The following is a 26,421-nucleotide window of genomic DNA, read 5'->3' as shown; positions in this document are numbered from 1 at the left end:
CCTCTGTTATCTTACCCCGGCTCCCAGTTCGGCTTCACAAGCAGCCTTGCACCCTCCCCAGTCCCTGGCTCCCTGGCCAGCCAGTGCCGGAGGGCACAGGGGAGGGGGGCAGGAAGGCTGGCGCTCCTTTCAAGTCCCTTTCTGGTCTTGTAAAACAGAAGTGAGTCACACAGTAAACTCCCCTTCGTGTGCTCTTCCAACCCCCTAGGCAGCTTATGGGGCTGGGGGGCTTTGGGTAAATGCCTAATCTATGGCTATTACCAAAGGTCAGGCCACACAGGGGCTGGAGCACTTTCTTGATTACTTAAGTCTCTAAAGAGATAAAGGGCACCTCTTCTCTCTTAGCATCTCCGCCCCAATACCAAACATCAGATAAACAAAGCCCCATTGTCCAGCCCCAGAAGCCACCACTGGAAAGTTCTGCAGCCCAAGGGCATAGAAGGACAAAGAGCTGTTCTCAACTTAGGGATGTGCAGCAAGCTCAGGAATTCCTTTTAGGGCTCTGAGTCCCAGCTGGGTTTCTAATTTCATAAAGTACAACTGATGAGAAAGAATTTTGGGGTTGGGGGGTGGAGATCATCCAGACAGGGGCCTTGGGGCTCCAGACCACCACAGTTCCCAGGCCTTCCAAGGCGGACATGGTGCCGGGAACCAAATACGCTCCCCTCCCCCACCCGCCCCAACACTACTTAATGTGTAACAGGAAGATATGGGAACCACCCCTGTCGTCCTTATGCCCCCAGTTCTTGGTGTCATGGAGGGTCACCCGGCCTCCCTCATATGGTGAGCCCAGCCAGGCAGGACCCCTCTTCGGAGAGACCTGGGCACGTCGCAGTCTGGTGGACTGGCCCTGCCACATCTCTTCCAGACTTAGTCCTGGAGGAGAGTTAGATGCAGAACAGATTAGAAAGGCCTCTGGCTTTCTGGGGGAGCATACCACATCCCAGTGGAGTTGAATGTGATTCCCAAACACCCGTTGGCCTCACTCTTGGGGCAGTGGCCGACCGATGGCCACACTGGGTCAGGTTTGAGCCAGAACCTTCTCTGCTTGCCTGTCCTGTGTTTCACCTGTACTCTGTTTTCTCTTCCCTGTCTCATCCTTTCTCCCTCTCTCTGGCCATCTTGGGCGCTGTGTTCTGAAGCTGCTCCAACCGCAGGTACCGTGCGCAGCGGAGGTAATGGGCGTGGCATGGGGCGGCACAGGCGCAGCCCAGCCCAGCGGGTGGAGCAGAAGGGGGAGGCTTGAGGTGGAAGCACACTCCAGACTCACCCTTTCAGCGGGTGGAGCCCCACTGTTGTGGAGGATGGGACCAGAGGAACCAAGCATGTTGCCCGCCTGCACTTATTAATCTGCCCCTCTGGAGGTGGAGGAGGGCTTCATGCGGCCCCGAGCACACGCCTTGGAGCCGGAGTTTCTGACGCTGAGAGATGACTTGCTCTGAGCGCAGAAGGTCCACAGCCCTGGTGATGGCCGTGCCCGGGAAGGAAGGATGCTCCAGGAGCAGGGCAGCTGGCTCCCGGGTCCTGGGCAGGCCCAGCCCTGAAAGGGTGACCTGGAGGAGCATGCTGTGCACGCTGGTCTCGCATGCTGCATGGGGCTTGGCACCCGCGCTGCCACCGCCCAGATCAGCGGGGAGGAGTGAGCATGTCCGGGGTGGGGCCAGGTGCTCCAGGACCTAGAGTCTCCGGGGGCACCCCCCACCTGCATCCCTCAGACATCCAGCCCCAGGTCCTTGGCATTAAGAACGGTGCCGCCCTGGGGTCCGCGAGGCAGATGCACCGCAGAACCAAGGGGTTGGGCAGGCAAGTCCTGGCGTAGGCGGTGGCCTGATGACAACGCAGAGGTCAAGTCCCTGTGCTGGGTCTGAGGAACATGGGGGCCTCTTCCCCACGGACGGCCTGTCCCAAGCTGGAGAAGCGGGCCCGGGACCCCTGAGTCCCTTTTCCTGCCCTCTTATGAAGCTGAGAACAGGTAGCCCCTGGCTGAGCAAAGCCTACGGGACAAGTGCCCCCAGAGGCTCCTCAACGCTAGGCAGTGGAGAGAGCCAGGAATGGGGGTGTAGGAGGCGGGTGGGTCTGATTGCTTTCCCCCCACCTTCCTCACCCCTGCACCCACCACTTCAAGTTGATTCTGTTTCTGTTGCAAACCCTGCTTCTTTCAGTTCGTGTTTATTTTGCAGTCAGATCTTTCATTGTCCTTCTCTCTCCCCCACTGCCCCCCATGACCCGTGCTGGCAGGGCCATGTGCCCCCCACAATGTCTGGATGCCTTTCCTGGGATTTCAGGCAGAGGTGTCTGGGGCTGGGGACCTGAAGAAAGCCATCCTTGCAATCTGGGGGTACCCTGACCTCCTGATCACATGTGTGGGGTCCCTTCTGGGACTGCTGTAGCAGGGGCTCAGGGCAGCCTGAGCTCAGTGAGGAGGAGGGGAGATTCGGGGAGGGCACCATGTAATCAGGCACCTCCCTGCCCACCCCCCTTCTGGCACCCCGGGAGGTAAAGCAGGTGTGTCTGGAAGGAGGGGGTACGCCTGGCCTCCGTGCCCGTCTGTGCTGCACACTTATGTGGCAATTGTGAGAGGAGTGGGTATGCTTCCAGCACCCCACCTCCCATCTCGAGATGATCCAAGCTCATCACATTATGCAGAATGCACCCGGGGTTTCCGTCCATCAATCAAATGTGTCTCCCAGGCCCCAGCTGCCATGAGACATGGTGCTAGAGGCACATGGCGCTTTTTCTGCAGACGGACGTGCTGGTCACGTCAGCTGTGCTCCACTTTAGCTGCCTCAGAAGCTTCTGCACATTGCAGGGGCCGCGTGTGGAGCCCAGGACTCCCATTTCTGACCTAGGCCTGGTGTCCCTGTTACCTTCCATCTCCTTCTCTCCAGACCCGGGCACTTCCCCCCAAACCAGTTCCTTTCTCACCCGGTAAAGATAATCCCTCTCGTGGGCCCCGTCTGCAGTCTCAGGCTTGCTGCCCATCTGTCCGGACCATCTGTGACTTGGCCAGGGTGGTCGTGCGCCATGTGGGCATTTTTGGACTGAATCTTCCACCTTGGAATGTCTGGAAACTACATCCTCATCTTTGACTCAGCTCAGATTTGCAAATGTTTGAATATTTGGTGGGTGGCTCCGGGGACAAAAAATGAGCAGGACAAAGGAGGCATCTCGTCTCGGTTTTCTCCACCTCCTATGTGGTGCTCCCTAAACTCTGGTAGAAAACCCTCGGGTGACTGGGGTGCCTTCCAGTACCCATTAGGCCCCCCGTTGTGCTGACACTGCCTTTGGGGAGGGGTACAATGCATCCCCCTCTGGCTTCCCCTCTTTCCCAGTGGCCAGTCTGGTGGTCTCCACCCGAGCAGGGTGGTTCGCTGGCCCATACTGCCTGCTAGAGGTGTCCAGAGGTGACATCCTGGCCCGGCAGCGTCTGTGGCCACTTTGTCCACGGGCCCCTCTTCTGTGCCAGGTTCCCCCTTTATCCTCTATCCAAAGAAGCCCCAGGGTTGAGATCACCTAAATCGCCTTTGACTTGAACTCTGGACAGTCTCCCTGCAGAAAACCTCCCCTCCCGCTAACAACTCACCTCACTTGTGTCCCCTCCCTCAGAACCTTTCCTTCTTGCCTCTGTGTCCCTCTCGCCCTGTCCAGCATGGGTAGTAGATGCAACTCTTGAGTGGGTCAGCCTTAACCCCAGCCAGCTAAAGGCACCCCCACTCCGACTCAGTGACAGGCACCTGCTTGGAAGAGCACCCTGCAGCACCCCCTCCCAGCTGCCCCCTCACTGATACCCAGAGCCATGGCAGAAGGGGCAGCAGAGGGGGCGGCGGACTGCAGGGAAGGGGTTTCTCTCATTCTTGTCTGACCGGCAGTGTCAGGGACAGCCCACCTCACCCCACCCCAGCAGCCCCTCAGTGCCCCTGGGCCCCCTGCTGTGCGAGCTTGCCTGTGGCCCTGTGAAGTGAGCAGCAAAGGATGCATGAGCACACTTAAGCCTGGGGAAACCTGGCTTTGATTCGGGGGCCTGCACATATAACCCCACTGTGCACACCAAGGGAAGCCCAGCTCCTTGTACCATCCGCGCAGGGTGATTTCTGTTGTAAAGAGTGTTTTTTGATGGTGACTTTTAAATAATCAAGGAAAAGGGAGGGACTGTGGACATTGCATGTGGCAGGAATTATTGGAAAATTCAGCACTGATAAGGAGCTGAGAGCACCCCAGCCCAGGTGGACAAAATCACCCCTAAGCTTCCTCCCAGCAGCGCAGAGCAGTGGGCAAGGCCCTGTGAGTCCACACCAGGGAGCCGGCCTGGCAAGGGGCCCGGGTGTGTGAGCTGCTGGTGGGTGGGCAGGCGCGTTCCCTCTCGCTCAGCTTTTCAGGCACTGAGTTTTCCAGGTCTGAGGCACCTTGGCTGAATCACCCCTGAATAATGATTAGAAGAGGGAGAGGCCCCCCGACCTGTGAGTTGATTGGGGTTTGGGAAATAGAGGACTGTATGTGGTGACCTTGCCCAGAGGATCTCTGCACTACACTGGGCACAGTCAGCTGCCCAGTGTGACTGCTGTGGTCAGCACCCTTAGGGCCTTCTAACACTTCTGATCTTACCCATAGGGGAGTTGCTGGGAACCTTGGAACACTTCCTCCTCCTATGTGGGGCGCGGGCTGGGGGAGCAGTAGTAAGAGTAGTAGTGTGATATTGGAGGCCCAGGAGAATGAATGGACTTTTGTTGGTCAGGCTCTAACTTAAAAACAAACAAACAGGATATTTTATATCCCCCCTGAGAATAGCTCTCTGGCTCACCCCTGTCCTGGCTGCCTGGCAGGGAGGTGGATGCGACGGGAAGGAGATATTGTTTTCCTAAACTCCTGGAGATATAAGAGAGAATGGTTATTTGTTTGTTTGTTTGTTTGTTTTTCTTGGGAGTTACCTACTTAGGTCTTAATGACCCTGCCTACTGTTCCCTTAGCATCGACACTAGAAATTGTACCATGGTCAGATCACAGAAGATGGACTGCAAGGAGGAGAGGTGTGGCTCAGCCTCTCTGATGTGGCCTATCATTCTTGTCAAACACTTAGCTTTAGTCAACAGTGGAACTAAAGAGTAAGGCTGGGGCAGCCCTTGGTTATCTTCCATGACCCTTCTGTAGCAGGAAAGAAGGAAAAGTTGTCACCTATATATATTTAGCCCTTGAGGACTAACAGATGGCAGAGTTAGCGTCAGTGGGAGATGAGGACATGAGAGTTGGCACAAATTTGTTGCCCCTGGAGACTGGTATAGATAAGAAGCCCGGGACGAATTTCAGGGGACTGATAGGATTTCTGTGGGCTGGGAAGGCGGCACAGCCACACTGTTAGTCCTTTCATGCTGTTCCCCACATTCTTATATGTAGGGAAAGGACTTGGCCGCCTGGACCCTCGTGAGAGTAAGGCAGTTATGAGAAGTCAGGGTGGCTGGAGTACATGCAGGACCGTTGTGGCACAGAGACAAGCGAGGAATGGCCGAGGAATGAGGCGAGGGCAGGGAGAGCAGTGGGGGCAGGAGAGCCCTGGGGCTGACCCCAGAGTGGGGATTGTCCCCTGTTGTTGGGCCTGGGTGGTAGTAGTACAAGGTGAGCATGCGAACGGACACTTTGGGAGTGACCAGCAGGGACCAAAAGGCCGCCCAGTGCTCCTGCAGCATAGGCCCAGGCTGCCCGCCCACCTGAGGCCGGGGCTCCAGGGCTGGACCCAGCAGTGCTGCTTGACCGGTGTCCAGGTGGGCACAGGCTGTCCCTGGGGTCTGAGTGATTGTTCAAACCCCTCCCCCCCCCATCCTCGCCCTGCCTGGGTGCATGCGGGGTGCTTCAAGCCGCACAGACCATGAGAAGAAAATGAAACACACGCAGGGCTTCATTCTCTTCCTTGCACATGGCTGTGTCCTCTCAGGGAGTGACTCACTCGGCCCGTCATGCTTGGGGAAGTGCCAGGCTCCAAAGCGCCATCTCTTCACCGGGTGCCTGCCTTGCACGCGGGGCCGGGTCCGGGCTGGGACGACCAAACCAGTCTGGTTGTCTTACATTTCCCTCTCAGCTCCTCCCACGTTGCCCCCGACTACCGTGGGTGCGACGGGCGCTGTGAGCGGTACCGATGCTACTGCCACTGTTGCCACCACCGAAGCCACAACAGTCCCCATCATCCCAACTGTCGCACCTACCATCGTCGCCACCACCGTCGCCACAACTACTACAACCACTGCTGCCACCACCACCACCACGGAGAGTCCTCCCACCACCACCACCGGGACTAAGATACACGAATCCGGTACTGCCTACTGTCCACGCTCCTCACCCCTCGGGACTCTCCCAGATAGCAGGGGGGGGTCTGGGGTGGTGTTGACTGACACCTCCCTTTGCTTCTACCTTGGAAACACACACGACTTGGAGTCTCAGCCTTGAAGCCTAGGGGCCCAGAGCATGCCCACCCCAAACTGGTTCTCCACCCTCCCTCCCCTGGGCCTGGCTTCAGATCCCCGTTCTTTAACGGAGGGCCACTCAGCAGGGCCCAGGGCCTAGAGAGTGGGGCTGCCCCCAACTACCTTCCCAGCAGCCAGCCCAGGACTGAGCCTCCAGAAGGCGAGTGTGGCCACGGAAAAGGGCTGGCAAGTTGCCTCCAGCCTTGAGACATAGAGGGCAACAGGTTTGGGGGTCGCCAGCCAGGCCAGCCTGTCTGTTCCCAGAACCCAGCCCCTCCTTTGCTCCCTCCCCCAAAGGCACACTTACAGACTTTCTTTTAAAAAGTCAGCACTTCCTGGAAACGGTATTGCCAGGGAGTCCCATAATGCTCTAAGTCACTCAGTTGCTCTTCCCACTCATGTTCACCACATCCCCAAATGTACTGATGGAGGGAAAAGTGCAGCCTTACTGGGGCCCTGGTGAGAATCAATGCCAGGGCTGCCTGCTGACCCTGGAGGATGTGCTGTTCCGGCAGCCACGCCAGGAAGCTCTGGGCTTCCCGTGTGAGGAGACCCCGGGGAACCCAGCGCTGCTTCTAAGAACTGCATCCAACACTCTTACTACCACAGAGGGAGGCCTCTCGCTTGCAACTATCAAGTCAGTGTGAGGCTGGCTGTGGCGGGGACCGGAGTCCCCTCAGCCACTGTCGGGTGTCGGCCCCCCGTTTCCTGGGCAAGACCTCACCCTCTGAATATATCTCCCACCCACTTTTCTCAGCACTTGAATTAGCATAGAGGCTTAATGCATGTGAGTATTTCCTTTAATTTGCTGACATGGAGCTATACGCACGGGGCAGACAGGTGACATGCTTTGGAACACCGACTTCCTTAAAGGTGCTGCTATATCTAGAATTTAAACAACATGCACTTTAGGACAAAGTTGACTGAGGAGAAACCAGGTAGGCCATTAGAAGCTGCCCCCAGAGGCTTCGTGGTGGCTGTTCTTTAGACCAGCCTTTGTATGTAAGTGGGGTTCCTATTGGGTCCTACTTTAATGCTTGGAGTTCACACAAGAGAATCACAAAGGATGAAGGGGAGCAGATTTTGCTCCCTGGCAGCCTCTGGTCCTCTGGTGAGATCAACTTTGTCACCATGGAGGACCGGCCCCTCTGTGTGCTGTCATACCCCAAGTTCCAGCTGTGCCAGCAGAGCCTGGCCCTGCCCCTGGTCCCTCCTTAGGTTTGGGGACACCCTTCACTTCCTCGCTTTCTTTATCAAGGCAGAACAATTCTATCATCCTGGGTTTGTGGAATGTTTCACATCTTAGGGCAAAATATTCCCTGAGGGTACATTTTTCAGGGTGAAATGAGACTTTTTTTTGCCCTTGACTCATCTCAGATTCCAAGGAATACTCCCGAATTCTCACATTCCAGGAGCCAGCGAGTAATTCCTGCTTCCCTCCCGCCATTCCCACATGAAAGTCGTTTTGGTTTCCCATCATTTGACCTTTTCCCGTATCCTCATTACCTTTAAGACAGTCAGATTTGGGTCAATATGGTATTGGTGGCCAAGCTGTTCAAACCCAGTCTCCAGCTATTTCCAGGGCCCAGAGCTGAGGAAGAAGAAACTCAGGCCCCAAACCATGACTCATAGAATTCATTCTTACTAGCAAGAACTGTAAGATGTTCAGGAGTGGGATTGGGGTGGTTTAAAGCAGCCCCTACGTTTCCAGTACAGTGGAAGCACCTGGCAGATGGGCAAAGACACCTGCCTTCTCCCCAGCCATGGAGAGCACCCCAGGGTGGCATGGTGGTATCCCTCTCTTGTCCCTTCACCCAACATGAATCGTCCTCACCTGGGGCAACAGGCAGCTGACAATTGCAGTAAAGTAGGTGCCACTTAGAAGTGAAGACCAGACCTGTTACCATTCCCGGCCCTGCAGACTTGGTCATGTGCCAGGTAGATCGTGAATAAGGCATCGTCTGTGTGCTCCATTAATTTTTGACGAGTGAGTTGGTGACAGTGCCCGCTAATGTGCCGATAAAATAAATAGGAGTCACACTTGTAAAGTCTTTGAAATCCCGGGCTTCACCCTGGAACTCCGCATCTAGATCTTTGCTGGGAAATGTGATGAGGCTGCTGGGACTCTTGAAAAATGATTATGTTTGAACATTAGTGCTATTATCCTGTCCAAGGCTGTGGTTTCGGACCACACGACAGCTGATGCAGGCGCTCCCGGCTCACAGGAACTAGAAAACTAGTGTCTTCCATGTTGCGTGGACATGAAGTCTCAAGGCCGGGGTGCCGAGAAGCCAACAGAACCAGTTTCCTCTGGTGTTTGGGCCACTGAGGGTTGGGTCTACTCGGGACCCTGGGGTTCTGGGCCCTAGGCCATCTGAGGTCATTTTCCAGAAGATCCTGAGTCCCGCTGACCAGGAACGAACCTGGCTCCTTGGCTGGAGTTACGTGCGTGGCAGCCCCTTGCTGTCTCGGGAGCCCACCAGGCTCCATGTGTGGGCCTGTCCTTTTTCAGGCTCCCCATGACTCTTGAGTGGCTCTTAAAGACCATGTCTCCGTCCTGTAGAACATCTATAGTTGAGGGGAAAGAGGGGCCCCATCGCCCGCTTTGCCTGCATCCTGCCAGTGGGGCTTCCTCCTAACCTTTCTCACTGCGCCGTTCAAACCCATGACAAGGGAGCTGGGCAGGGCTGAGCCCACCTGGTGCATCGGAACTGCCTTTTCATGCCTGCCCCCTCCTGTGTGGACCCTCAGTTTGCAGCTTGCCCCGCACCCCGCGGACCACAAGCTCCTGCCTGGATGGCACCTCTGGCCTGGCCCCAGGCAGCTTGGAGCTCGGCTGGGCAGCCACTTCTGCCTACCCCATCCTGGTTACGTGTGTGTGTCTGTCTGTCTGTCTGCAGTGCTGCCTGCCTCCTCACCACTAACTCCTCTTCTAACCCACCACCAGCCCCCGACGAGCAGTCCATATGGAACGTCACGGTGCTCCCCAACAGTAAATGGGCCAACATCACCTGGAAGCACAATTTCGGGCCCGGAACTGACTTTGTGGTTGAGTACATCGACAGTAAGCATTGCTGTGCGGGGTGGCGGCGGCGGGGAGTGTCGATGCCATTACAGAGATCCGTGAGCTCCCCAGGCTCAGCCTTTTAGCCGGCCTTAATTAGGGCGTAATGAAATCGATACACACTCAGACAGCAGTGAGGCGGGAGGAGCAGGCTCCCGGAGAAGGAAAGGAACTTGTGCAGTGGGGCTGTGCGGGCAGGGGGTCTGGGGAATGGCCTCTGTCCCCACCCCGCCCAGGATGAGGGCACTGAATAGCCCCCAAATGAGCCGACTCTCAGCTCTGGGTCTCCTTAACTCAGATTCATGTTTTCTGCTGTCTCCACTTAACAGATGGGGCCAGTTCAGGCTTGGAGCACCACCGTGCTTTGTCCCCAGAGGGTCGCCAATGGCCCCTTGTTGGAGACACAGACAGGGTCGTTTGTCTCCAAGAGCTGGTGGCTTGACTGAGTCTTGGAACCAAAGGTGTGATCTGTCAGTGTACAGTGCAGGCTGGATATCTGCCTCCTGGGAGGGCAGCCCCCCTCCCCAGAACCCCTGCCCACCGTGCTGTGCACTAAGCACTTAAGCTGCTCCCCCTGCAGAAAACCTGCCCAGGCTGGCTGCTCAGGAGGGCCCTAGGAACAGTCAACAGTTAGTTCTCTCAATCGGAAGGGGAGTCACTTCACAGAATCCAGTCCCTGGGCTGCTCCTGCCTGTGCAGGGCCTCCATCCCCATTCGCCCTTCATCCCAGGCACAGATGCTCATCTCCTGACCTGTGAACTAGGTTCCTCTCAACATTAGATGAGAAGAAGCCAGGAATGCAGGCCCAGGAGCAAGTACTGCCTCACCTCCTTCTCCCAGGACAGGCCAAGCGGCCCTCTGACCCTGTCCAGACAATGAGCATCCCCTGACACGCTGAGAGTTCAAGGAAGCAGGTCATAATGTGTTCAGTGCTAGGCCTACTGCCAGAGTGGTGAGGAGAGGACAATTTTGGAGAGAGAAGAGTGTCCTCAGCTGAAGGGCCTCACATAGAGTCACATTAAGTGGAAGGGCTGGTGGCGCCACCTGGTAGCCTCCTGGTCTGCACCCAGGCCTGGCCCTTGTCCGTGCTTCTACCTGTCCAAGTGACCAGGACCTCAACACTGCCTCCCCAGCTCCTCGTGCCTGGCCCCAGGCTGACTGAGGTTTCTGTTCCCCAGGCAACCATACGAAAAAAACTGTCCCTGTTAAGGCTCAGGCCCAGTCTGTACAGCTAACAGACCTCTATCCCGGGATGACGTACACGTTGCGAGTTTATTCCCGGGACAACGAGGGCATCAGCAGTACCGTCATCACCTTTATGACCAGTACAGGTGAGAGGGGACCTGGCCTGGCCAGCCCCTAGAAGCATGGGGCATTTCATTCTCATTCTCAGCTTCCTGCTTGTCTCCGAAGAAGACTCATCTCCACCCCACCCCCATCCTGCATGGCCTCTCAGCTCCCAGAAAGCCAGGAGGAGCCAGCAGTGCATGCCCAGCGGAAGGGAGTGCTCTCCTGCCCCATGGGGATGAACAGGGAGTCGGAAGGAAACAGAGATCCTAGGGCAAGAGCAGAGGAGGCTGTCTCCCACCCCCAGGGGGTTCGGGGGGCTCGGTGGACTCGGTGTGTGTGGCTGGGGCCCCTGTGGTGGGGGGCTGCTGGAGGGCAGTCCAGCCTGCCCACTGTGTGCAGGGACTTGCTTTGTCTCGCGAGATTAGGGGATAGGACTGTCCAGGGGTCTTGACCCAGTAATCTCCCCAAGACCCAAACCAAAGATCAGCATGTGTGTCACTGCCTTGTCACCGTCATCTGTTGTCCGGAAACTCAAGTACGTGACTGCACTTGTCTGGGGCTTTGTTTTAATGTCTGTCCCAAGTTTGCTGTGGCTTTTAGGTGGTCCACCTTCTGTCATGCTGGGGCGGGAAGAGCTCTCTGGTGCCGGGTGTGAGGCTCCCATGGGCTTCAGCTGTGGCTGGCGCAGCCTCATCAATGCCAGGCGAGCAGGTCGGCAGGGCTCGGCAAGCATGTGGGCTCAGTGATCTCAACTCCTCAGGGTGGCTGGCAGTTTGGAAACTGTGATATCTTCCAAAGCAGCTAACTGGCCAGTATGCTAAGCCCCAGGCCTAAGGGTAAGGATGGAGGAAAGAGACTAAGAGAAAAGCACCAGTTCCCGCCCCCAAGGGTGTCCTGACCACATGCAGGTGTGGAGACCCAGGATAGAGGAAAACACTACACACTGACTTTTACAAACTTCTAAACGTTGACTTTTGTGTTCTCTGCTGATGCTGATGTGATCACTGCCCACGTCTCCTCCACCCTGTTAGGCTGGTTCCTGCCTGTCCTCGGCCTGTCCTCCAAATGTCCGTGCCAGCAGGACTTAGGGAGCCAGAGAGTCCAGCTGCCTGCTTGGGGTTGGCCAGGCCAGTTCAGGCAGGATGTCTGGGCGAGCAGCAGGTCTTCCTGGACAGTTGAGCAAGTGGAGCAGGTGCCTGGACCCTGTCTGACCCAGGGGGAGCCCCAAGCTGCTGCTCAGTGGTGTGTGAATTTGATTTTGCTTCTTTGCAAATTTGAGACCAGCACAGATGCTGGAAGCAAAGGGGAGACCTGAGGATAGAGTGTCATCCTAGGCAAAGCTGCTAAGATCAGTTTGACGTCTAAGCCCTGAACTGCGGGTGAGGGCTGGGGAGCAGAGTCCTAAGCCTGCCAGGAAGACCTGAAGCTGAACAGAAAACATCAGCGGATATTGGTGACTAGTAGCGCTTTGCTGACCCTTCGACGCAAATCCTTCTCTTTGTGCACTTGGGCCTGAGCAGCTGAGCCCGAGAGCTTGCTTTCAGAGAGAGTGAGGCACTGGGCACTTAGACAGTCTCCCAGCTCCTCCCAGCGCCAGCCTGCGGGTGTGCATGCTTGTGACCCAGCCCTACCCCCATACAGATTGTTCACTCCTCCCACACTGGCTAGAAATGTGCAAACCACACAGGGAAAGAACTGCGACTTGGAAAAAACTTGCTTACTCCCTAAAGTGTGCCTGTGAGTGTGTCCAGATCCTCTGGAAATAACACTTTGCTGTGGCAGAGCCCAGGTCACATGATCCCCCACCCAGGTACCTACCATAGGCCACCACTCAAATGTGCCACAGTGGCTCAGGAAGGAATGCGGGCGCTACTTACGGGCTCCCCAGCCTCCCACAAAGATCCCATGTAGGACACTTAAAGCCAGAACCCAAGGGGCCACACATATACAACTGTGGGCTCCAAGAGGCCCCTCGGCCATTCTGTCCTGAGGCGGGACGGCTGAGCTGAGGTGGCCGCGTGGGGCACGCTGACAGTGGAGCCTCGAGACACAGCAGCCACCTAGGGCCTCAGGAGGGCCAGGTGCGGGGACGTTGGGGGCCAACCGTAATAAGCCTCTTTCTGCTACTTGGGAGAAACCCAGGGTGGGGAGAGATGGGAATGGAGAGATGGAAATTGATGCTGAAGCCAAATCAGATGGCATCTGGGGCAATTCCTGCCCAGTTCTTTATGTTCCCCCGCCCCTAGCTCTAAAATCCAGTAAGTGCCCACTTCATGGCGTCTGTAGGTTCTTGGAAACTGCGACTTGGAGTAAAACGACAGAAAGAAAATAGGTTCTTGATTATCATTTCATTCAACGTTTTTTTCTCCATGTCATAACAAGAGGACGTTTCCATAGGGAGACTATTCGAGACCTGCTCTAAAATTCTTCTGCCGACTTTGAGCGATTGGGCTCTCTTCCGTGGCCAAGCCACGCTTATCCCGCTTGGGTTAGAAGTAGCGGGAACTGCCCAGCTTGCTTCTGAGTGGGGTTGTGGGGCGTGGTCTCGAGGCACATGGACCGTGGCCTCTGGTCCCAAGGAGCAGTCTGTGGCCTGCTGGGCGGGTGTGGTCTCGCTCTCCCTCTAGCTGCACGGAGAGAGGGCCGGAAGTGAGCCCGGTCTCTGAGTGTTGTTTACTGATGCGTGAGGAATCGGACACATGTTGAGCAGATTAAGACGGAGGGCGGGGAAGGGGGCGTTTTGCAGCCAGAGGGAGCGGCCCTGGAGCCACTGCACTGCCCCTGCCCCCAGGGGTCGCCCTGTGGTGGGATCATCGTGACCCGAATTTCTTTCGGTTCTTAAGAAACTAAGTCATTTTCGTGGGTCAAGTTGAGCCACCTTACTCCCAACCCCACTTGGTCTTGAACAGCCTTCTGTGTCCACATGTCACAGAAATTCTCCGACCTTAGTAAAGACTAAGCACTTGAACCTGCCGTGGAGTTGTCAGGAAAGGAAAGCTCCATTTGCCTCTAAGCTGCCCATTTGGCCACTTTCCCTGGGATTTAGGCTCCCCCATGAGAAAGGGCTCTTATGGAGGCTGTTGGATGCACCAGAGCCAGCACCAGCAGGTAGGAACAGTTAGGTTGCAGTGGAAAGGCAGACCACTGTCCCCCCAGAGCAGGGAGCCACTATCCCAACACAACTCGAAGGCTGCCTACAGGGGTACCTGGCCGCTCCGATATCCACGTCACCCCTGCTGGCATTGGCAGAGAGGACTTAGAGTGATATCCCAGATACACCTGATTAAGGTTAAGTGGATTATTAATCACTAAGCAGTAACTGACCACTTGTTGTGTGACCAGCATATGCTGAACATCTCGGACTCCAAGAGATCCCTCTTGCTCTGATTTTAATAGTATAACTGGAAACCAAGAGCCGGAAGCAGGACAAGCAAATGTCACACTGCACAAGTAGATGGAGGCAGAGTCACTGCAGCGACTGGCATGAGCGGGCAGAGGGAGGGCGGAGCCCAGCCTTCTGGGCTTGGGAAACCAACCACAGTTTGATAACAACTCAGCAGTGGTGACACATTCCGTTCTGAAGGAGGCTTAGGCGGCAGGATGGGTGTTGCGTGTCCTCGGGCTCTGACCGGCAGAAGGCAAGGACACTACAAAGGGGTCAGGTGGATGTGAGGGATGTTTAGAACAGAGAAGTGATACCTGTAGGGCTGGGAGGTGGCGAGGCCACCAGCTGAAGTGGGGGTGGAGATGGGGCAGGAAGACATTTGAGTTAGAGCAGGTGTGGAGCTGTGAGGAGGGCCTGGGCCCACAGGGGCAGAGCCAGCTAGAGGGATGGTGAGAGGGGATGATGGGCTGCCAGCTGGAAAGGCAGGTCCTGAGGACAGGTGGAGTACAGCACGTGGCAGTGGGTTAGGGATGGCCTCCTCCACAAAGCACTGGAGACCTTGAAGTCAGCCCACCAGGGCGGAGACTGGAGCCAGGGGCTGGTTTGGCCGTGAGCTTGAGCTGGAAAGCTGGCGGGCCCCTCAGGGGAGTTCTGGTAAAACAAAGTCAGCCGCACCATGTGTGACAGCAGAAGGAAGGGCACTGCGGCAATCGAAACAAGACTTAGCCAGACTGAGGCATCAAGGAGGCGAGGCATCGGGCCCTACAGCTTCAGAGCGGCAAGGGCGAGCCCTACCAACAGGCAGGCGGGACAAAGAGGCCATGAGGCTCCCTGGTCTGGGCTGAGCAGCCCAGAGCACAGGCCAGCCGCCAGGGAGAAGGTGACTGGGAAGGACAGTTTTGGAGGGACGGTGAGTGAGAAGGACATGGGCTGCCAGGTGACGCAAAGGCCCAGCTGACACGTGCAAGGGTGACTGTAATGGGCCTGGTTCTGCATCTGCCCCAGTGAGAACAAAATGCAGTCCTTGTCCAGGCGTCCCCACTGGCCGCTGAGCTGCCTGCTGGAAAGGCTGATGCAGAAAGGAAGGCAGTGTGGAGGCTAAGGTCAGCAGGTCCCACCAAGCCAGGAGAGGGTGAGTAGCCTGATGAAGGGTGCATCGCTGAGTCAGTGTGAACCAAGTGCCTTCCCAGGGGAGGCTGTGCCCCCTGCCCAGGGGGATAGACAACCCGCAGCCCCTCCAAGGGGCTGACTTTCTGGGGGAGGGACAAGGGTGGAGTGGTTTACGATGCAACCTCCGGCCAGACAGCCTGACATCTCATCTCATCCCACCGCACGCAGCTCTGTGACCTTGGGCAAATCATTTAACCTCTCCGTGCCTCAATTTTCCCATCTGTAAAATGGGACAGTAATTAAAAATCTGTTTTGCCGGGTTCTGAGGTTATGTTAGAGAATGTGTTGGAGAGTAGTACTTGGAACCTAGCTCATAGGAAGTACTTATAAATGTGAACTATCATAAGTCGTAACACAGCCCATGGTTACAAGTGCTATGGATGAGAGAAATGAGAGAGGGCCTTTGCTTAGCCAGGAACGACCTAGCAGGCCTTTCTGAAGAGGAGACCTCACTGAAATGGTCATCGGAGGGAGAACGGCAGATGCAAAGGGCAGGCAGGGCCGAGGGTGGCCAGTGTGGCAGCACGTCGAGGCTGAGAAGGGAGAGAAGGGCCAGGCTCTGACACCGAGCCCGCAGGTCCAGGCGAGGCTCAGGGCCTTTCCCCGTGGTGATGAGAAGCACTGGAGGTGGAAGTAAGAAAGGGCTTTGGGGCCTCCCCGGTGGCGCAGCGGTTGAGCGCTGGGTTGCGAAGCTGCCCGCAGCCTCTGCGGCGCCGGTTCGATTCCCGGCTGCTCCCCGGCCACCGGAGGAGGGTCCCACATGGCGCGCAGACCTCTCCTGCCGCCCGCTGCTCCCCTCAGCAGTGTACTTCGGTCCTTTTGCCTGCTCTGCTCCCCGCTCTGGCTCTGGTGAATTCTCTCACCCTCCCACGCTTCTGACTGTACCCAGTGCATGTATAAACAAAACAAACAAACAAATAAATAAATAAAGCATGCCTCTATTTAAAAAAAAAAAAAAAGGGGCTTTGACCTTTGTGGGGTTTTGAGATGATCACTCGGGTGAGGGGGGAATAGCCTGTCAGGAGCAGGAGGGGAGAGTGCCTGTGAGTGTGTTCCTGGGGACCCACTGCTTGTCAGGCTGGAGCGGCCAGATTGCAGTGGGGTAAAAGTCCTTGCTCATCAGTCTTCACCGTCACTGAGAGCCTTCTTGGTGCAGTGCCCTTGGCTGGTTCAGGGAGGCTGTGAAGGCAGCTTCTCCACGCAGAAAGAGCAATGGCGGGGTGGCGCCCAGACACCTGTGCAAGACAGGACATGATGAAGCCCAGGGTCCCCTGCTGCTCCTTCTCTCCCCTGGAGGATGCCTTGAGCCTCACTCAGCTCCCAGGGCCTCCTGGGCCTCTAGGCTCCTGCTGGGTCCAGCCCTTCAAGGCTGCTCCTGGTCCCCTAGGTCTCTGCCCTCTGATCCCTCCCTGTCTGTTTCCATGGCAGCCACATTTTAGGAGGTGCTGCTTTTGTTCCGCAGTCCAGAGAAAACAGGGTATGCCTGCTTCACACCCCTCCTCAGCCCTCACCCCCATACCTCTCAAGTAGCGAAAGGGCTTAAAGCAGTTCTCCGCGCTCCCAGATGGGCACCAATGGGCTCATTGCAGCTGCCAGGGGCATCGCCACAGGAGAGGTGGTCTGGCAGGGGTGTGGGGGGGCTCTGGAAGCTTGACCCAGCCCCGACCTCGCTGCCGGCCCATCTGGGGCACCCAAAGGCAGGGATTGCCTTTGCTGTCAGGGCTGCACAGTCCAGCGCGAGGGGGACGTGAGCAAGCACAGGCAACCTCATTGCAGGAGGCCCGGTGGGCTCAAGGGCCTTGCTGGTGGAACGGCTGTAGCGGAGCCACCAGGCAGGGGACATTCTTACTTCTGCCCGTTCCCTCCACGGGTAGCATGTGGCTCCTGTTTCCTCCACCTGGGCTCATCCACAGGGAATCAGCCTCCAGGCCTGCGCCCCCCCCCCCATTCCCCCCAGGCTGAGCAGCCCTGGGCTTGCAAGAGTGCCGCACCTGTCCGCGCCTGTCCTGGGAACTTCTGCCTTTCTGGGGTACCTGTCCAGCATTCTGCTTCTTATACGCTCCCTCGCTGCCTTTCCTCAGCCCCTTTCCTGACCTTCTGACCTTTGCTTTTCATTTTTTCTTTGTCCTGTAAGATCATCTGAGGTAGAGGCTGTCGGTGGTAGCTGGTAGCATTAGGCTCCGGGAGAAGCCTGGACTTGAACTAGCAAAGTTCTCCCTCACACCCCCTCCTCCCCTTCTTTCATTCACGCCTTTGCTTCTGGCCCCCTGCCAGCTTACACCAACAACCAGGCGGACATTGCCACCCAGGGCTGGTTCATCGGGCTCATGTGTGCCATCGCACTCCTGGTGCTCATCCTGCTGATCGTCTGCTTCATCAAGCGGAGTCGAGGAGGCAAGTACCCAGGTAAGACGTGCAGGCCCTGACGTGCTCCTGAGTCACCAGGTCCCTGGCCACATCTGGGGCCTGTCCACTCCCAGGGAAGCCAGCCCTGCTGAGTGCGGCCATACTGTACATCCCGGAGCTGCCAGGAAGCCCTTGGGCTAATCAGTGCGCCTGCGGTGGGCGGATGGAGCCTTCCAGGCAGCTCCAAAGAGGATGGAAGGAACCCCAGCTCCTATTAGGTCTGGCCTGCCCTCCCCTTGACTCATCACCATCTGCTCAGTCAGTTGGCTTTTTTCAGCCTGAATCTGATTAGATCCTGTGTTCCAGGGCGGGAGGAAGGAAGAAAGGCATTTTCTTTAACCACATCTGAGACTGGAGCGGGGAGGGGCTCCACAGGAGCAGCACCCCCAAGAGAGAGGCTGCAGAGCTGGGCTCAGGGTGGCCAGGGTTCATCATGACACCCCTACCAGAGCTCAGGAGCCCTGACATAAGGAGCAGCAGAGGCTGAGGCGTGGGGTGCACTGAGGGATCCCTCCCTCCTAAAAAGGCTTTGGGCTTTATAGAGGCCCGAAGAGGCTTTTCTTTCCGTGTGTCTCAAGATCCTCTAGCCTAGACAAACCAAGGTCAAGGACAAGGACCTCTGGCATTCTTGTTTCTGGAAATATTGATTGTTTTTCAAACAGGGGCAAGAAAGTCATCTGTCTGTGATGGGGTGGGTAGGGTGACAGGAGACAGGATAATGGATGACCCTGACAGTGGAGATTTTGCTGGACTGCAGGATGAAATTGCTCCCTGCCTCCCCCAACGCCATCACCAAGCACACCCCCCAAATGCTGCTGAGCTCATCTCTATGGACAAGTTCTCCGCTAGGATACCCCTAAAACTCAAAGGAGAGGAAATTCTGTTTTATTTCCTTCTCTGCCTAGCTGTCCTCAGGCCCTGGGATCCTCATGGTAAAGCCTTCCTGTAAGTGAAGGGACATCTATGAGAAAGGGCAGGAAACTCTAATTTTTTCCTGATGGATCTTTCCTTTCGCTTTGTTGTGCTGTGTGGGATTGGTTTTTTTGGTAAGAGAGAAAGCCAGAGTTAGGGAGAGGGCTCACCCTCTCTGGACTCACTGAGCTCACCCCCTGTTCCAGGAGGACCCGGAACACCTACAGGACTCGTCCTATAAACTCTGCCCATTTAGAAATTATCCCATTCCAGAAAGTTCTTCAAAGCTAGCCCTTCCCCCAGCTACAGGGGACCCTCAAGTCAGACCAGGAACCCAGGGGCCTGGTCATCCTTCACTTGACTTTATTCCCTTACTAGTTGTGTGACATCATGTGACATGTCCTTTGCCCCTCAAGGCCTCGGTTTTCCTCTAAAAGGGGGTGATTGTTCCGTCTCATATCTCAAATTAATGAAGTCACTCCAGTAGCTGCTGTGTGCCAGGCTCTGTGCTGGGTGCTAAGGACACTGAAAGGAAAGCTGCTCTGCCCTGCAGGGACAGTTGCTGGCTTGGTAGGAAGACCCCAGGATGAGCGGCAGGCCCGTGGGTAGATGTTGACAATCACAGTGGAGGTGTAGGGGAGGGAGTGACATAACAAGGGAGGTCACTTTCCTGGCCTCCCTGGTGGCGCAAAGGGTTAAGCACAGCACTGTGAAGCTGTCCACAGCCTCTGCAGCATGAGTTCAATCCCCGGACGGCCAGGGAGCTGCCCACATGGCACAGCAGACCTCTCCTGTCTCACTCGCTGCTCCCCTCAGCAGTGTATTTCGGGCAGTCTGTCTGTTCTGTTCCCCACTCTGTCTCTGATGAGTCCTCTTACCCCCCACACACCCCTGGCCTGTACCCCAGTTCTTGTATGCATAAATAAATCTTAAAAAAAAAAGGGGGGCAGTCACTCTCCATTCCAGCACATGGCTGGAGTATCCTCTCTGCTCGGAGCTTTGAAGAAGCACTTACTCACCTTCCTGTGGCTGTTTCTAGCCTTCCTGCTGCTTTTCTCTCCTAAAGAGCAAATTCAATGCCAGTCACAAACGGCTCTCTTGCTCTCAGAGTGACTCAAGCCGGAGCCCCGTTCCCACTCCGCCGCTAGCTGTTCATGCATGCAAGTTACTTAACTTCACTGAGGATTAGTTTCCTTGTCTTAGGGCTGCTTAGGGGATAGGTGGGATAATCCCCCTGGCATGGTGCTGGCATATAGTCAGCACTCAGCAATTTTACCCACGATTATTACTAGTAGTGACTGTTTGCACTCTCCTACGTGACCAGCTTGAGTAAAGTCTGCTTTCCACCATGCTGCTGCTGCGTCACCGTTGGGCTTAGCGACTGGCCTGATCTAACGTGTGGTGACTGATTGCAAGTCCCACACGAACCAGCTGGGGAACTAGATCTCTGCCTAAGCTCTGTAAGTCTGAGCTTACATCGCCTCTCTGTGAATCAGCTTCCAACAAAATTGCCTTCTTATGGATCCTAAAATATTGACAAACCCCATCCGTACAATTTCGTGCATGAACTTGTTGAATAAATAGTTCTTGTTTTATTGGTTTAAAAAAAAAAAGAAAGAAACACAGTTCCCCGCCTTTAAGGAAAGAACTGGCGTTTGGTATGAGCATGACATTCCTGAGAGAGAACAGAATGAGAATGGTACGAAGGAGAGGGTCACGTCCCTTTGGTGTCTGTCTGGGGGAGACCTGGAGGGGAGGCAAGGAGATTGCAGGGGTCCGTGGAGATAGGGGACCCCATGGCAGCTGATTATATGTAAGAAGCAGGAGCCAGGGAGGCCTTGGTGGTGCCTGGTTAAAGGGGAGACTCTGCCCTAGAGTCAGAGTCCTGCTGAGTTGTCTGTGTCTCTGCTTCTCTTGTTGATCAAGTGCGAGAAAAGAAGGATGTCCCTCTCGGCCCTGAGGATCCCAAAGAGGAGGACGGCTCGTTTGACTACAGGTGGGTGATCGCTGGCTCCTGCTTGCACCTGAGCCCTGAAAGTGGGCTGCCCCTGATCCCCGCCCTTGCAGCAGCTCAGCTGAGCGGAGGGCCACTGTGTCCATGCCCTGGCCCTCCGCCATCAGGTCCGCGGTCCTCCAGATGGTGCAGACAGAACCCCCCTGCACCTTCAGGAGACACCACCCAACACAGTGACCAGCGCTGCATTCATGCAGCAGCACGCAGCTCACCCTTCTATGTCCTTCCCTCCTCTTTACCCGAAAACAAGCCGTTGGCCACCCAAGCTGTGGAATGGCCTGGGTTCTGTGCCTATGTGCCCACAGCTCGCCTAGCCCTGCAGTTAGCAGCCTGGGGAGATGTCTTGTCTTGCAGCCTGGCTGGGTCAGATGACAGGCAGTGGTGCCGTTGGAAGGGGTGTGCTAGGCCTTGTCCTCATGAGCTTGGGTGACATCCTTGGGCTACGGCCTAGAAGGAGAGGCATACCGCCCAGAATCCATATTCCAGATAAGAGGCCAGAGGTCCACCTGGAGGGGCCCTGCCCAGGACTCTTGCATGTGCCCTGCAGGAGCAGGTGGCAGGGCTGGGGCCGCCCAGGGCCAGCTTGCAGCTCCTCTGTGTCCTCTCAGATCCAGATGAGCTTTTGTATCTGGTTAACAAGGCTGCCATCATCCATTCTGACAGCAAGCATGTTGTGAGCTAAGGAATGATGGGGGGTGGGGGTGGCAGACTCGTTCTCAGACCAAGTGGGGTGGGAATAAGTCCCCACCTACCTAGTACTCTGTTAGGACAGGTTACCGCTGTCCTCCTCTGACCTCTCCTTATCCTGGGCCTCCGCCACTCTGCCCATCAGCAGCCTGGCACCAGGATCAGATCAATAGGCAGCAGGGCCACTGCCCACACCAGAGCCTGTCTGGCAGCTCCTGCCCACGTCCACTCAGCCAGCCCCGAAGGAGCATACACAAGGAACCCCTATCCCTCCTCTTCCCTGCTGTCTTTGGCACCCCTGGAGGGGCCCATCTCAGAGTCATTCCTTGGCCATCTGGTCCAAAGGCCCTGGGGCTTTTTCCTCTCCAGGCCCTCAGTGCAGCTACAGAGGAGGGGTAAGGATGCCCAGGCCAGGCCACCTGACCATGAGGCACCTCCTCAGGCCCTCTCATCCCCCAGACACCAAGGTGTTGGCTAAAAACACCTGTCCCCATCCCAACCTGCCCCCTGACAGTGAGGCTGGACAGACATACATGGACCTGTATACCTGCACCTGCACAGACATACAGACAGGCACCGGTTTGTGCATGGGCACACACACATGCACACATCACTGCTTTGGCTCTGCGGGGTCACAGCATCCCTTCTAGAGCCCCCCCTTGCATGAGTCCAGGAGAACTGAACTGGCAATGGTAAGAAGGAACATACCTTGCCTTGTTCCACTCTGGCCTCTGGAGGGAATTCTGCTACCTGCTCCCGTCTGCCCACTTGTTCCTCAAAGGCCTCTGGGAAGGTAGGCTGACAGGTGGTGGGACTAGGGCCCCCCGTCATTCTGGTTTCTTTCAAGTATCCCCTTAGGAGGGTCTGTTCTCTCCAAACTTAGACCCCTTCCCTCTCAAGCCTCTGACTCCCTGAAGTTGCCTCCCCCGACCTCCCACCCCTTGAGCCCTCCCTGTGCTCGGGCTGCATTTAGTGTAGCCTGCAGTTCACGACAATCACATAGACACCACCCAGGTGCCCTGCAGAAGGGTGGAGGGCGCATGTGAAAAAGACCAGAAAGTGAGATGAGAAGCCTGTTCGTTGCAATCTGCCAGTTCTCCAAAGGTGGGCTCTGCTTCCCACACGGCAGTGTAACCAAGGCTGGAGACCCACTTCCTCACTTGCTGCCCTACTGTGTCCAGGTGGGGGGCTGAGTGCGTTGATGCCCTCCTTTTACTGACTCCAGGTTTCTGTGCCCACCCCCTCCCCGGCCGTCTGCCTGCGCTGCTGCGAAGTGAGAAGGCTCTTCTCACTCTAATGGCAACTCAGCTGGAGGCTTGTCCCAGGCCCCAGAAGCGCTGGGTGTAGCCTGCAGGCAGGGGAGTGTGCAGGGACCCAGATGCCGACCCGGGCCTGTCTGGGCTCACTTCCCTCTGAAGTGCAGCCAGCAACTCCTGGCCCTGCTCTGAGCTAAAGGGCACAGAGTCTTCCAGCCAGGATGTGATGTGGGGCCCAGCAGACACCCAGCCCTCGAGGGTCTCGCTTCCGGGGGCCCAGCAGGCATCCCAGCCAGTTGGTGCCACTTTGTCTCCCACCTCCCTATACAGAAGGGGCTCAGGCAGCACCAGGGGCCTCAGGAGGGGGCTGGGCAGGACTCCCTGTGCCATGCTAGTTTGTCTCCAGCTGCTGCCTCACGTCCTGATCCACACACCCTCCCGCCTCACCCTTGCTGGGCCCAAGGCTGGAGCATCCGTGTGTAGATGAGCAGAGTGGAGAATCCAGATGGGAGAGGGGTGTTTCATCACACCCCAGGCCTCCCTTCTTGTCACTGGCCGGCCCATTCCCAACAGCCACAGGTCATGGAGTTCAGAGCTGGTTCAACCCTCCTGACGGAGAGATGAGGCCCACGAGAGGAAGGGGCCTGCTCTAGGCCACGGCACGCAGGGACACTCTGGCCGAGGGACTAGAATGCCAACTCTTTCTTTCCCCATCCTCACTCCTCCCAACCCTCCTGGCACCCCGAAAGTGGCCCATCCTCACAGAGAGGCCCCCAGACCAGGCGTGCCGAAGTGTGGGCTCCAGTCCCCGCTCCGCACCGACCTGCTGCCTCCCTGGGTGCCGTCCCTTCTTGGAGGAGCTGGACAGGGCCAGCGAGGGAGGGCCGCACTGGGCGCTCCGGACCTGATTGCCTCTCTCTTGCCCAGTGACGAGGACAACAAGCCCCTGCAGGGCAGCCAGACGTCCCTGGATGGCACCATCAAGCAGCAAGAAAGCGACGACAGCCTGGTGGACTATGGCGAGGGTGGTGAGGGGCAGTTCAACGAGGATGGCTCCTTCATCGGCCAGTACACAGTCAAGAAGGACAAGGAGGAAACAGAGGGCAACGAGAGCTCAGAGGCCACGTCGCCCGTCAACGCCATCTACTCTCTGGCCTAACGGAGCCCACCAGGCACAGCCACCACTTTGCAAGCAGGAGCAGGGGAGAGGGGGAGACGAAGCCACTGCAACTACCACAAAGCCACCGCCACCTCCAGGACGAGGGTCCAGCATGGGGGTCTGCCAAGCTGTGAGGACCACCTATCACCCAGCCAACTACAAACCCCTCCTCGTGACCCCGCACCCCTCCGGGGTCCCACCCGCGCCGGAGAGCTCCAGCCCAGCTGAGCTCAGCTAGCAGGAGCCCAGGTCCTTGCTCAGCCTCACAGCCACCCCGAGCCTGCCACCACACTGCCTGACCTTGACCTTGACCTCACCGCCACACACTCCCAGTTTTGTTGGTTTCACTCCTTTTCCTTGTCTTTATTTTTGCTTCGTGCGTCTTCCCTCCAGGCTCATCGTCTCCGTTTTCTTTTCATTTTGAAGAAGTGTCCCTGGGAAAAGAAGGAATAGGTGGATTCTCCCCCACGAAATTGCAAAGACAGGCAAAAAGGATTGATCCGTGAAAGAACACACAGAAAAGCTGTAGTATTCAAACCGCCGCTGGGCCAACGTACTTCCGAAGGATGCCTTTCTCGCCATATGCCTCCCCGGCCCCACCCCCTCTGCCTCGGCCTTTTCAGTTGCTGAGCTGGGCTTGGCTCCTTTCTGGAAAATGACAGTATTCTTGGCAGGGAGAGGGTGGGCAGGCCTCATGCCTCCCTCTGGTTCAGTTGGGGGGTGGGCTTACCTCTCGTCCCTCGCTCCTCCCCTGCCACCTCCTCCGGAGTGTCCAGGACTGGCTGCTCCGACTCTGAAGAAGGAACCTGAGGAAGAGGAGTGGGCACTGGTGGAAAGGATTTCAACTCCAGTGACCATGTACCTCAAGCAGAAGGAAATCAGGCGTCTGGTCCCTAGGGAGCTGAGCTCACCTCTGGAGAGAAAAAAAAAGTCTGGGTTGGATCTGCTCCCTCCCCAACATGAAACAGTGCAGGGTGCTTCCAGAATGGAGGGGACCCCACCTGGGCAGGGGTCGACGCTGCTACCCTCAAGGAGACTGTTACCCTGTGATGCAAAAGCCTGGCTGGTATGTTTGGGGGAGCACGGTACTGCTCCTCCTTTCATCTCCAGCAGATATCATCTCCTCAGTCAATCTTGGATGATATTGAACTGGTGTTATACGTGGCATGTGGACGGGGCCTTGCTGCCCCCCGACTGAGCCGCTGTGTCCCTCCCAGGGTATTTACATATCAGGAGGCCGGTGAGCACCGTGAGGCCATGCCGGAGCCTGGCCTAGGAGGACGCGGCGTTCTTCGTATGCCTTATGCAGCTCCAACCTGTCTCTGCGTTCCCAGGTTCCCAGCTCCCCCCTGCAAGCCTTGAAGCCTCCAGTGGCGCTGTCTCTAGAGCAGGGCAGGCGCCTCTGCCCACATCCAGCAGAGCTGAGGCCGCCGCCCCACGGCGCCCGGCAGCCTGTGGCCCCGGTGGAGACGTTCGCAGCCCCGCAGTTCTCAGAGATGAAGGCGCTGCCTTCAGCCTCCCACCTAATTCATTTTTGAAACCAAAGGTACCTAGCCTCAGAGAGAGAGACGTTGTGAGCCTAAAGCAACCCTTTAGCTGTGGCTGCCGCTGGAGTCGGTTTCAGGAGAGCGAAGCTGACCCGGAGGCCGGGCCACCTCCACAGCACAGGCGCTGATTTGTGCCTCCAGCTGCTTGCCAGGGGCCTGGGCAGGCACAGGGCTGCGTCCTTCAGAGACCACTACACAGCATCATTTGCCACATGTTTAAGCCGCAAAGGTATTAGCAATGCTTGCATCACCTAATAAGTCAGCTGAAGGTCGAGCCTGCAGACGCACGTGCCCTGTCTGCAGGTGGAAACCCCAGCCCCGAGCTGATCCAGGAAGTCTGAGCCTGAGCCAAGTAGCTGTCCTTTGCCCCAAGTCATGGTCAGGTTTGCTGCCTGTAAGCTGGAAGGGCCACTCTCGCATGTGCAGGGGCACAGGTAAATAGCACGGCTAGGGTGAGCGCAGCACGTCCCCCGCACCTGCTGGGAGCTGGCTGGGCTTCCTGCAGCCTGGGCCCAGCGTCCATGAAGGGAATGTTGGGGCAGGTGCCGCAAGCTGAATTAAAGGGCTGGCCTTTCCAGAAAGCTCTCTGGATCTGAGCAGAGTATCCGTTTCTCAGGCCCTCATCCCATTCTGCACCAAGCGCTCGTGATCTCATCCCACCCAAACAGGCCCTCGGGGCAAGAAGGACCATGGATGTCATCCTCTCCCTCCCCTGTTTCTAGAAGGTCTGCCACACAGACGATTACTGGGGAAGGGCTTCTGCTGTTGTCAGGTTCTTAAGGAGACCCTGGGGAGAGGAGAGTCCTCGTTGTCTTTGTCCTCGCCCCAGTTCTGCCAGCTTCTGTTCCAGCTCCCTGTGTGAAGAATGTCGTCAGCCCCCTCTGGAGGCCTCCCCTTGTGAGGTGCTGACAGCAGCCTGAGTTCCTGGTCCCCTGGCAGGCCGGAGCAAAGCCAGACCTGCAGGCTGGCAGGTGCTTAGAGAGGGGTGAGAGGGGTGGGGACGCGGCCCTACCAGGAGGAGCCCAGCCCGGTTTCCGTGGAAACCTGGCCAGGCTGCTGCCCAGTCCACCAGGAGAGCAGTA

The 26,421-nt window shown here is 56.9% G+C and overlaps 1 protein-coding gene across 6 annotated transcripts in view; it reads left to right on the top strand.

Annotated features, from left to right (window-relative positions):
* NFASC (neurofascin) overlaps window positions 1–25,523 on the top strand; it is a 172,876-nt gene extending 147,353 nt beyond the window's left edge. For 3 of the 6 annotated variants that reach the window (XM_054690604.1, XM_054690605.1, XM_054690603.1), the window contains 6 exons: window positions 6,068–6,298; window positions 9,397–9,513; window positions 10,692–10,844; window positions 17,633–17,764; window positions 20,603–20,672; window positions 23,561–25,523. In XM_054690604.1, coding sequence (XP_054546579.1) covers window positions 6,068–6,298; window positions 9,397–9,513; window positions 10,692–10,844; window positions 17,633–17,764; window positions 20,603–20,672; window positions 23,561–23,792 — 935 coding nt within the window. In that variant the 3' untranslated portion in view covers window positions 23,793–25,523. The remainder of the gene's footprint in view (window positions 1–6,067; window positions 6,299–9,396; window positions 9,514–10,691; window positions 10,845–17,632; window positions 17,765–20,602; window positions 20,673–23,560) is intronic. The other 3 variants (XM_054690606.1, XM_054690608.1, XM_054690607.1) reach the window with 1 other exon arrangement.
* Window positions 25,524–26,421: the final 898 nt, after the last annotated feature.

This window comes from Talpa occidentalis, unplaced genomic scaffold (assembly GCF_014898055.3).
Source record: "Talpa occidentalis isolate TD23 unplaced genomic scaffold, MPIMG_talOcc4v2.1 talOcc4.8, whole genome shotgun sequence".
Taxonomy (NCBI): Eukaryota; Metazoa; Chordata; class Mammalia; order Eulipotyphla; family Talpidae; genus Talpa; species Talpa occidentalis.
Note: the sequence above shows the minus strand (reverse complement) of the source record. Positions and strands in the feature narration are given on the sequence as shown.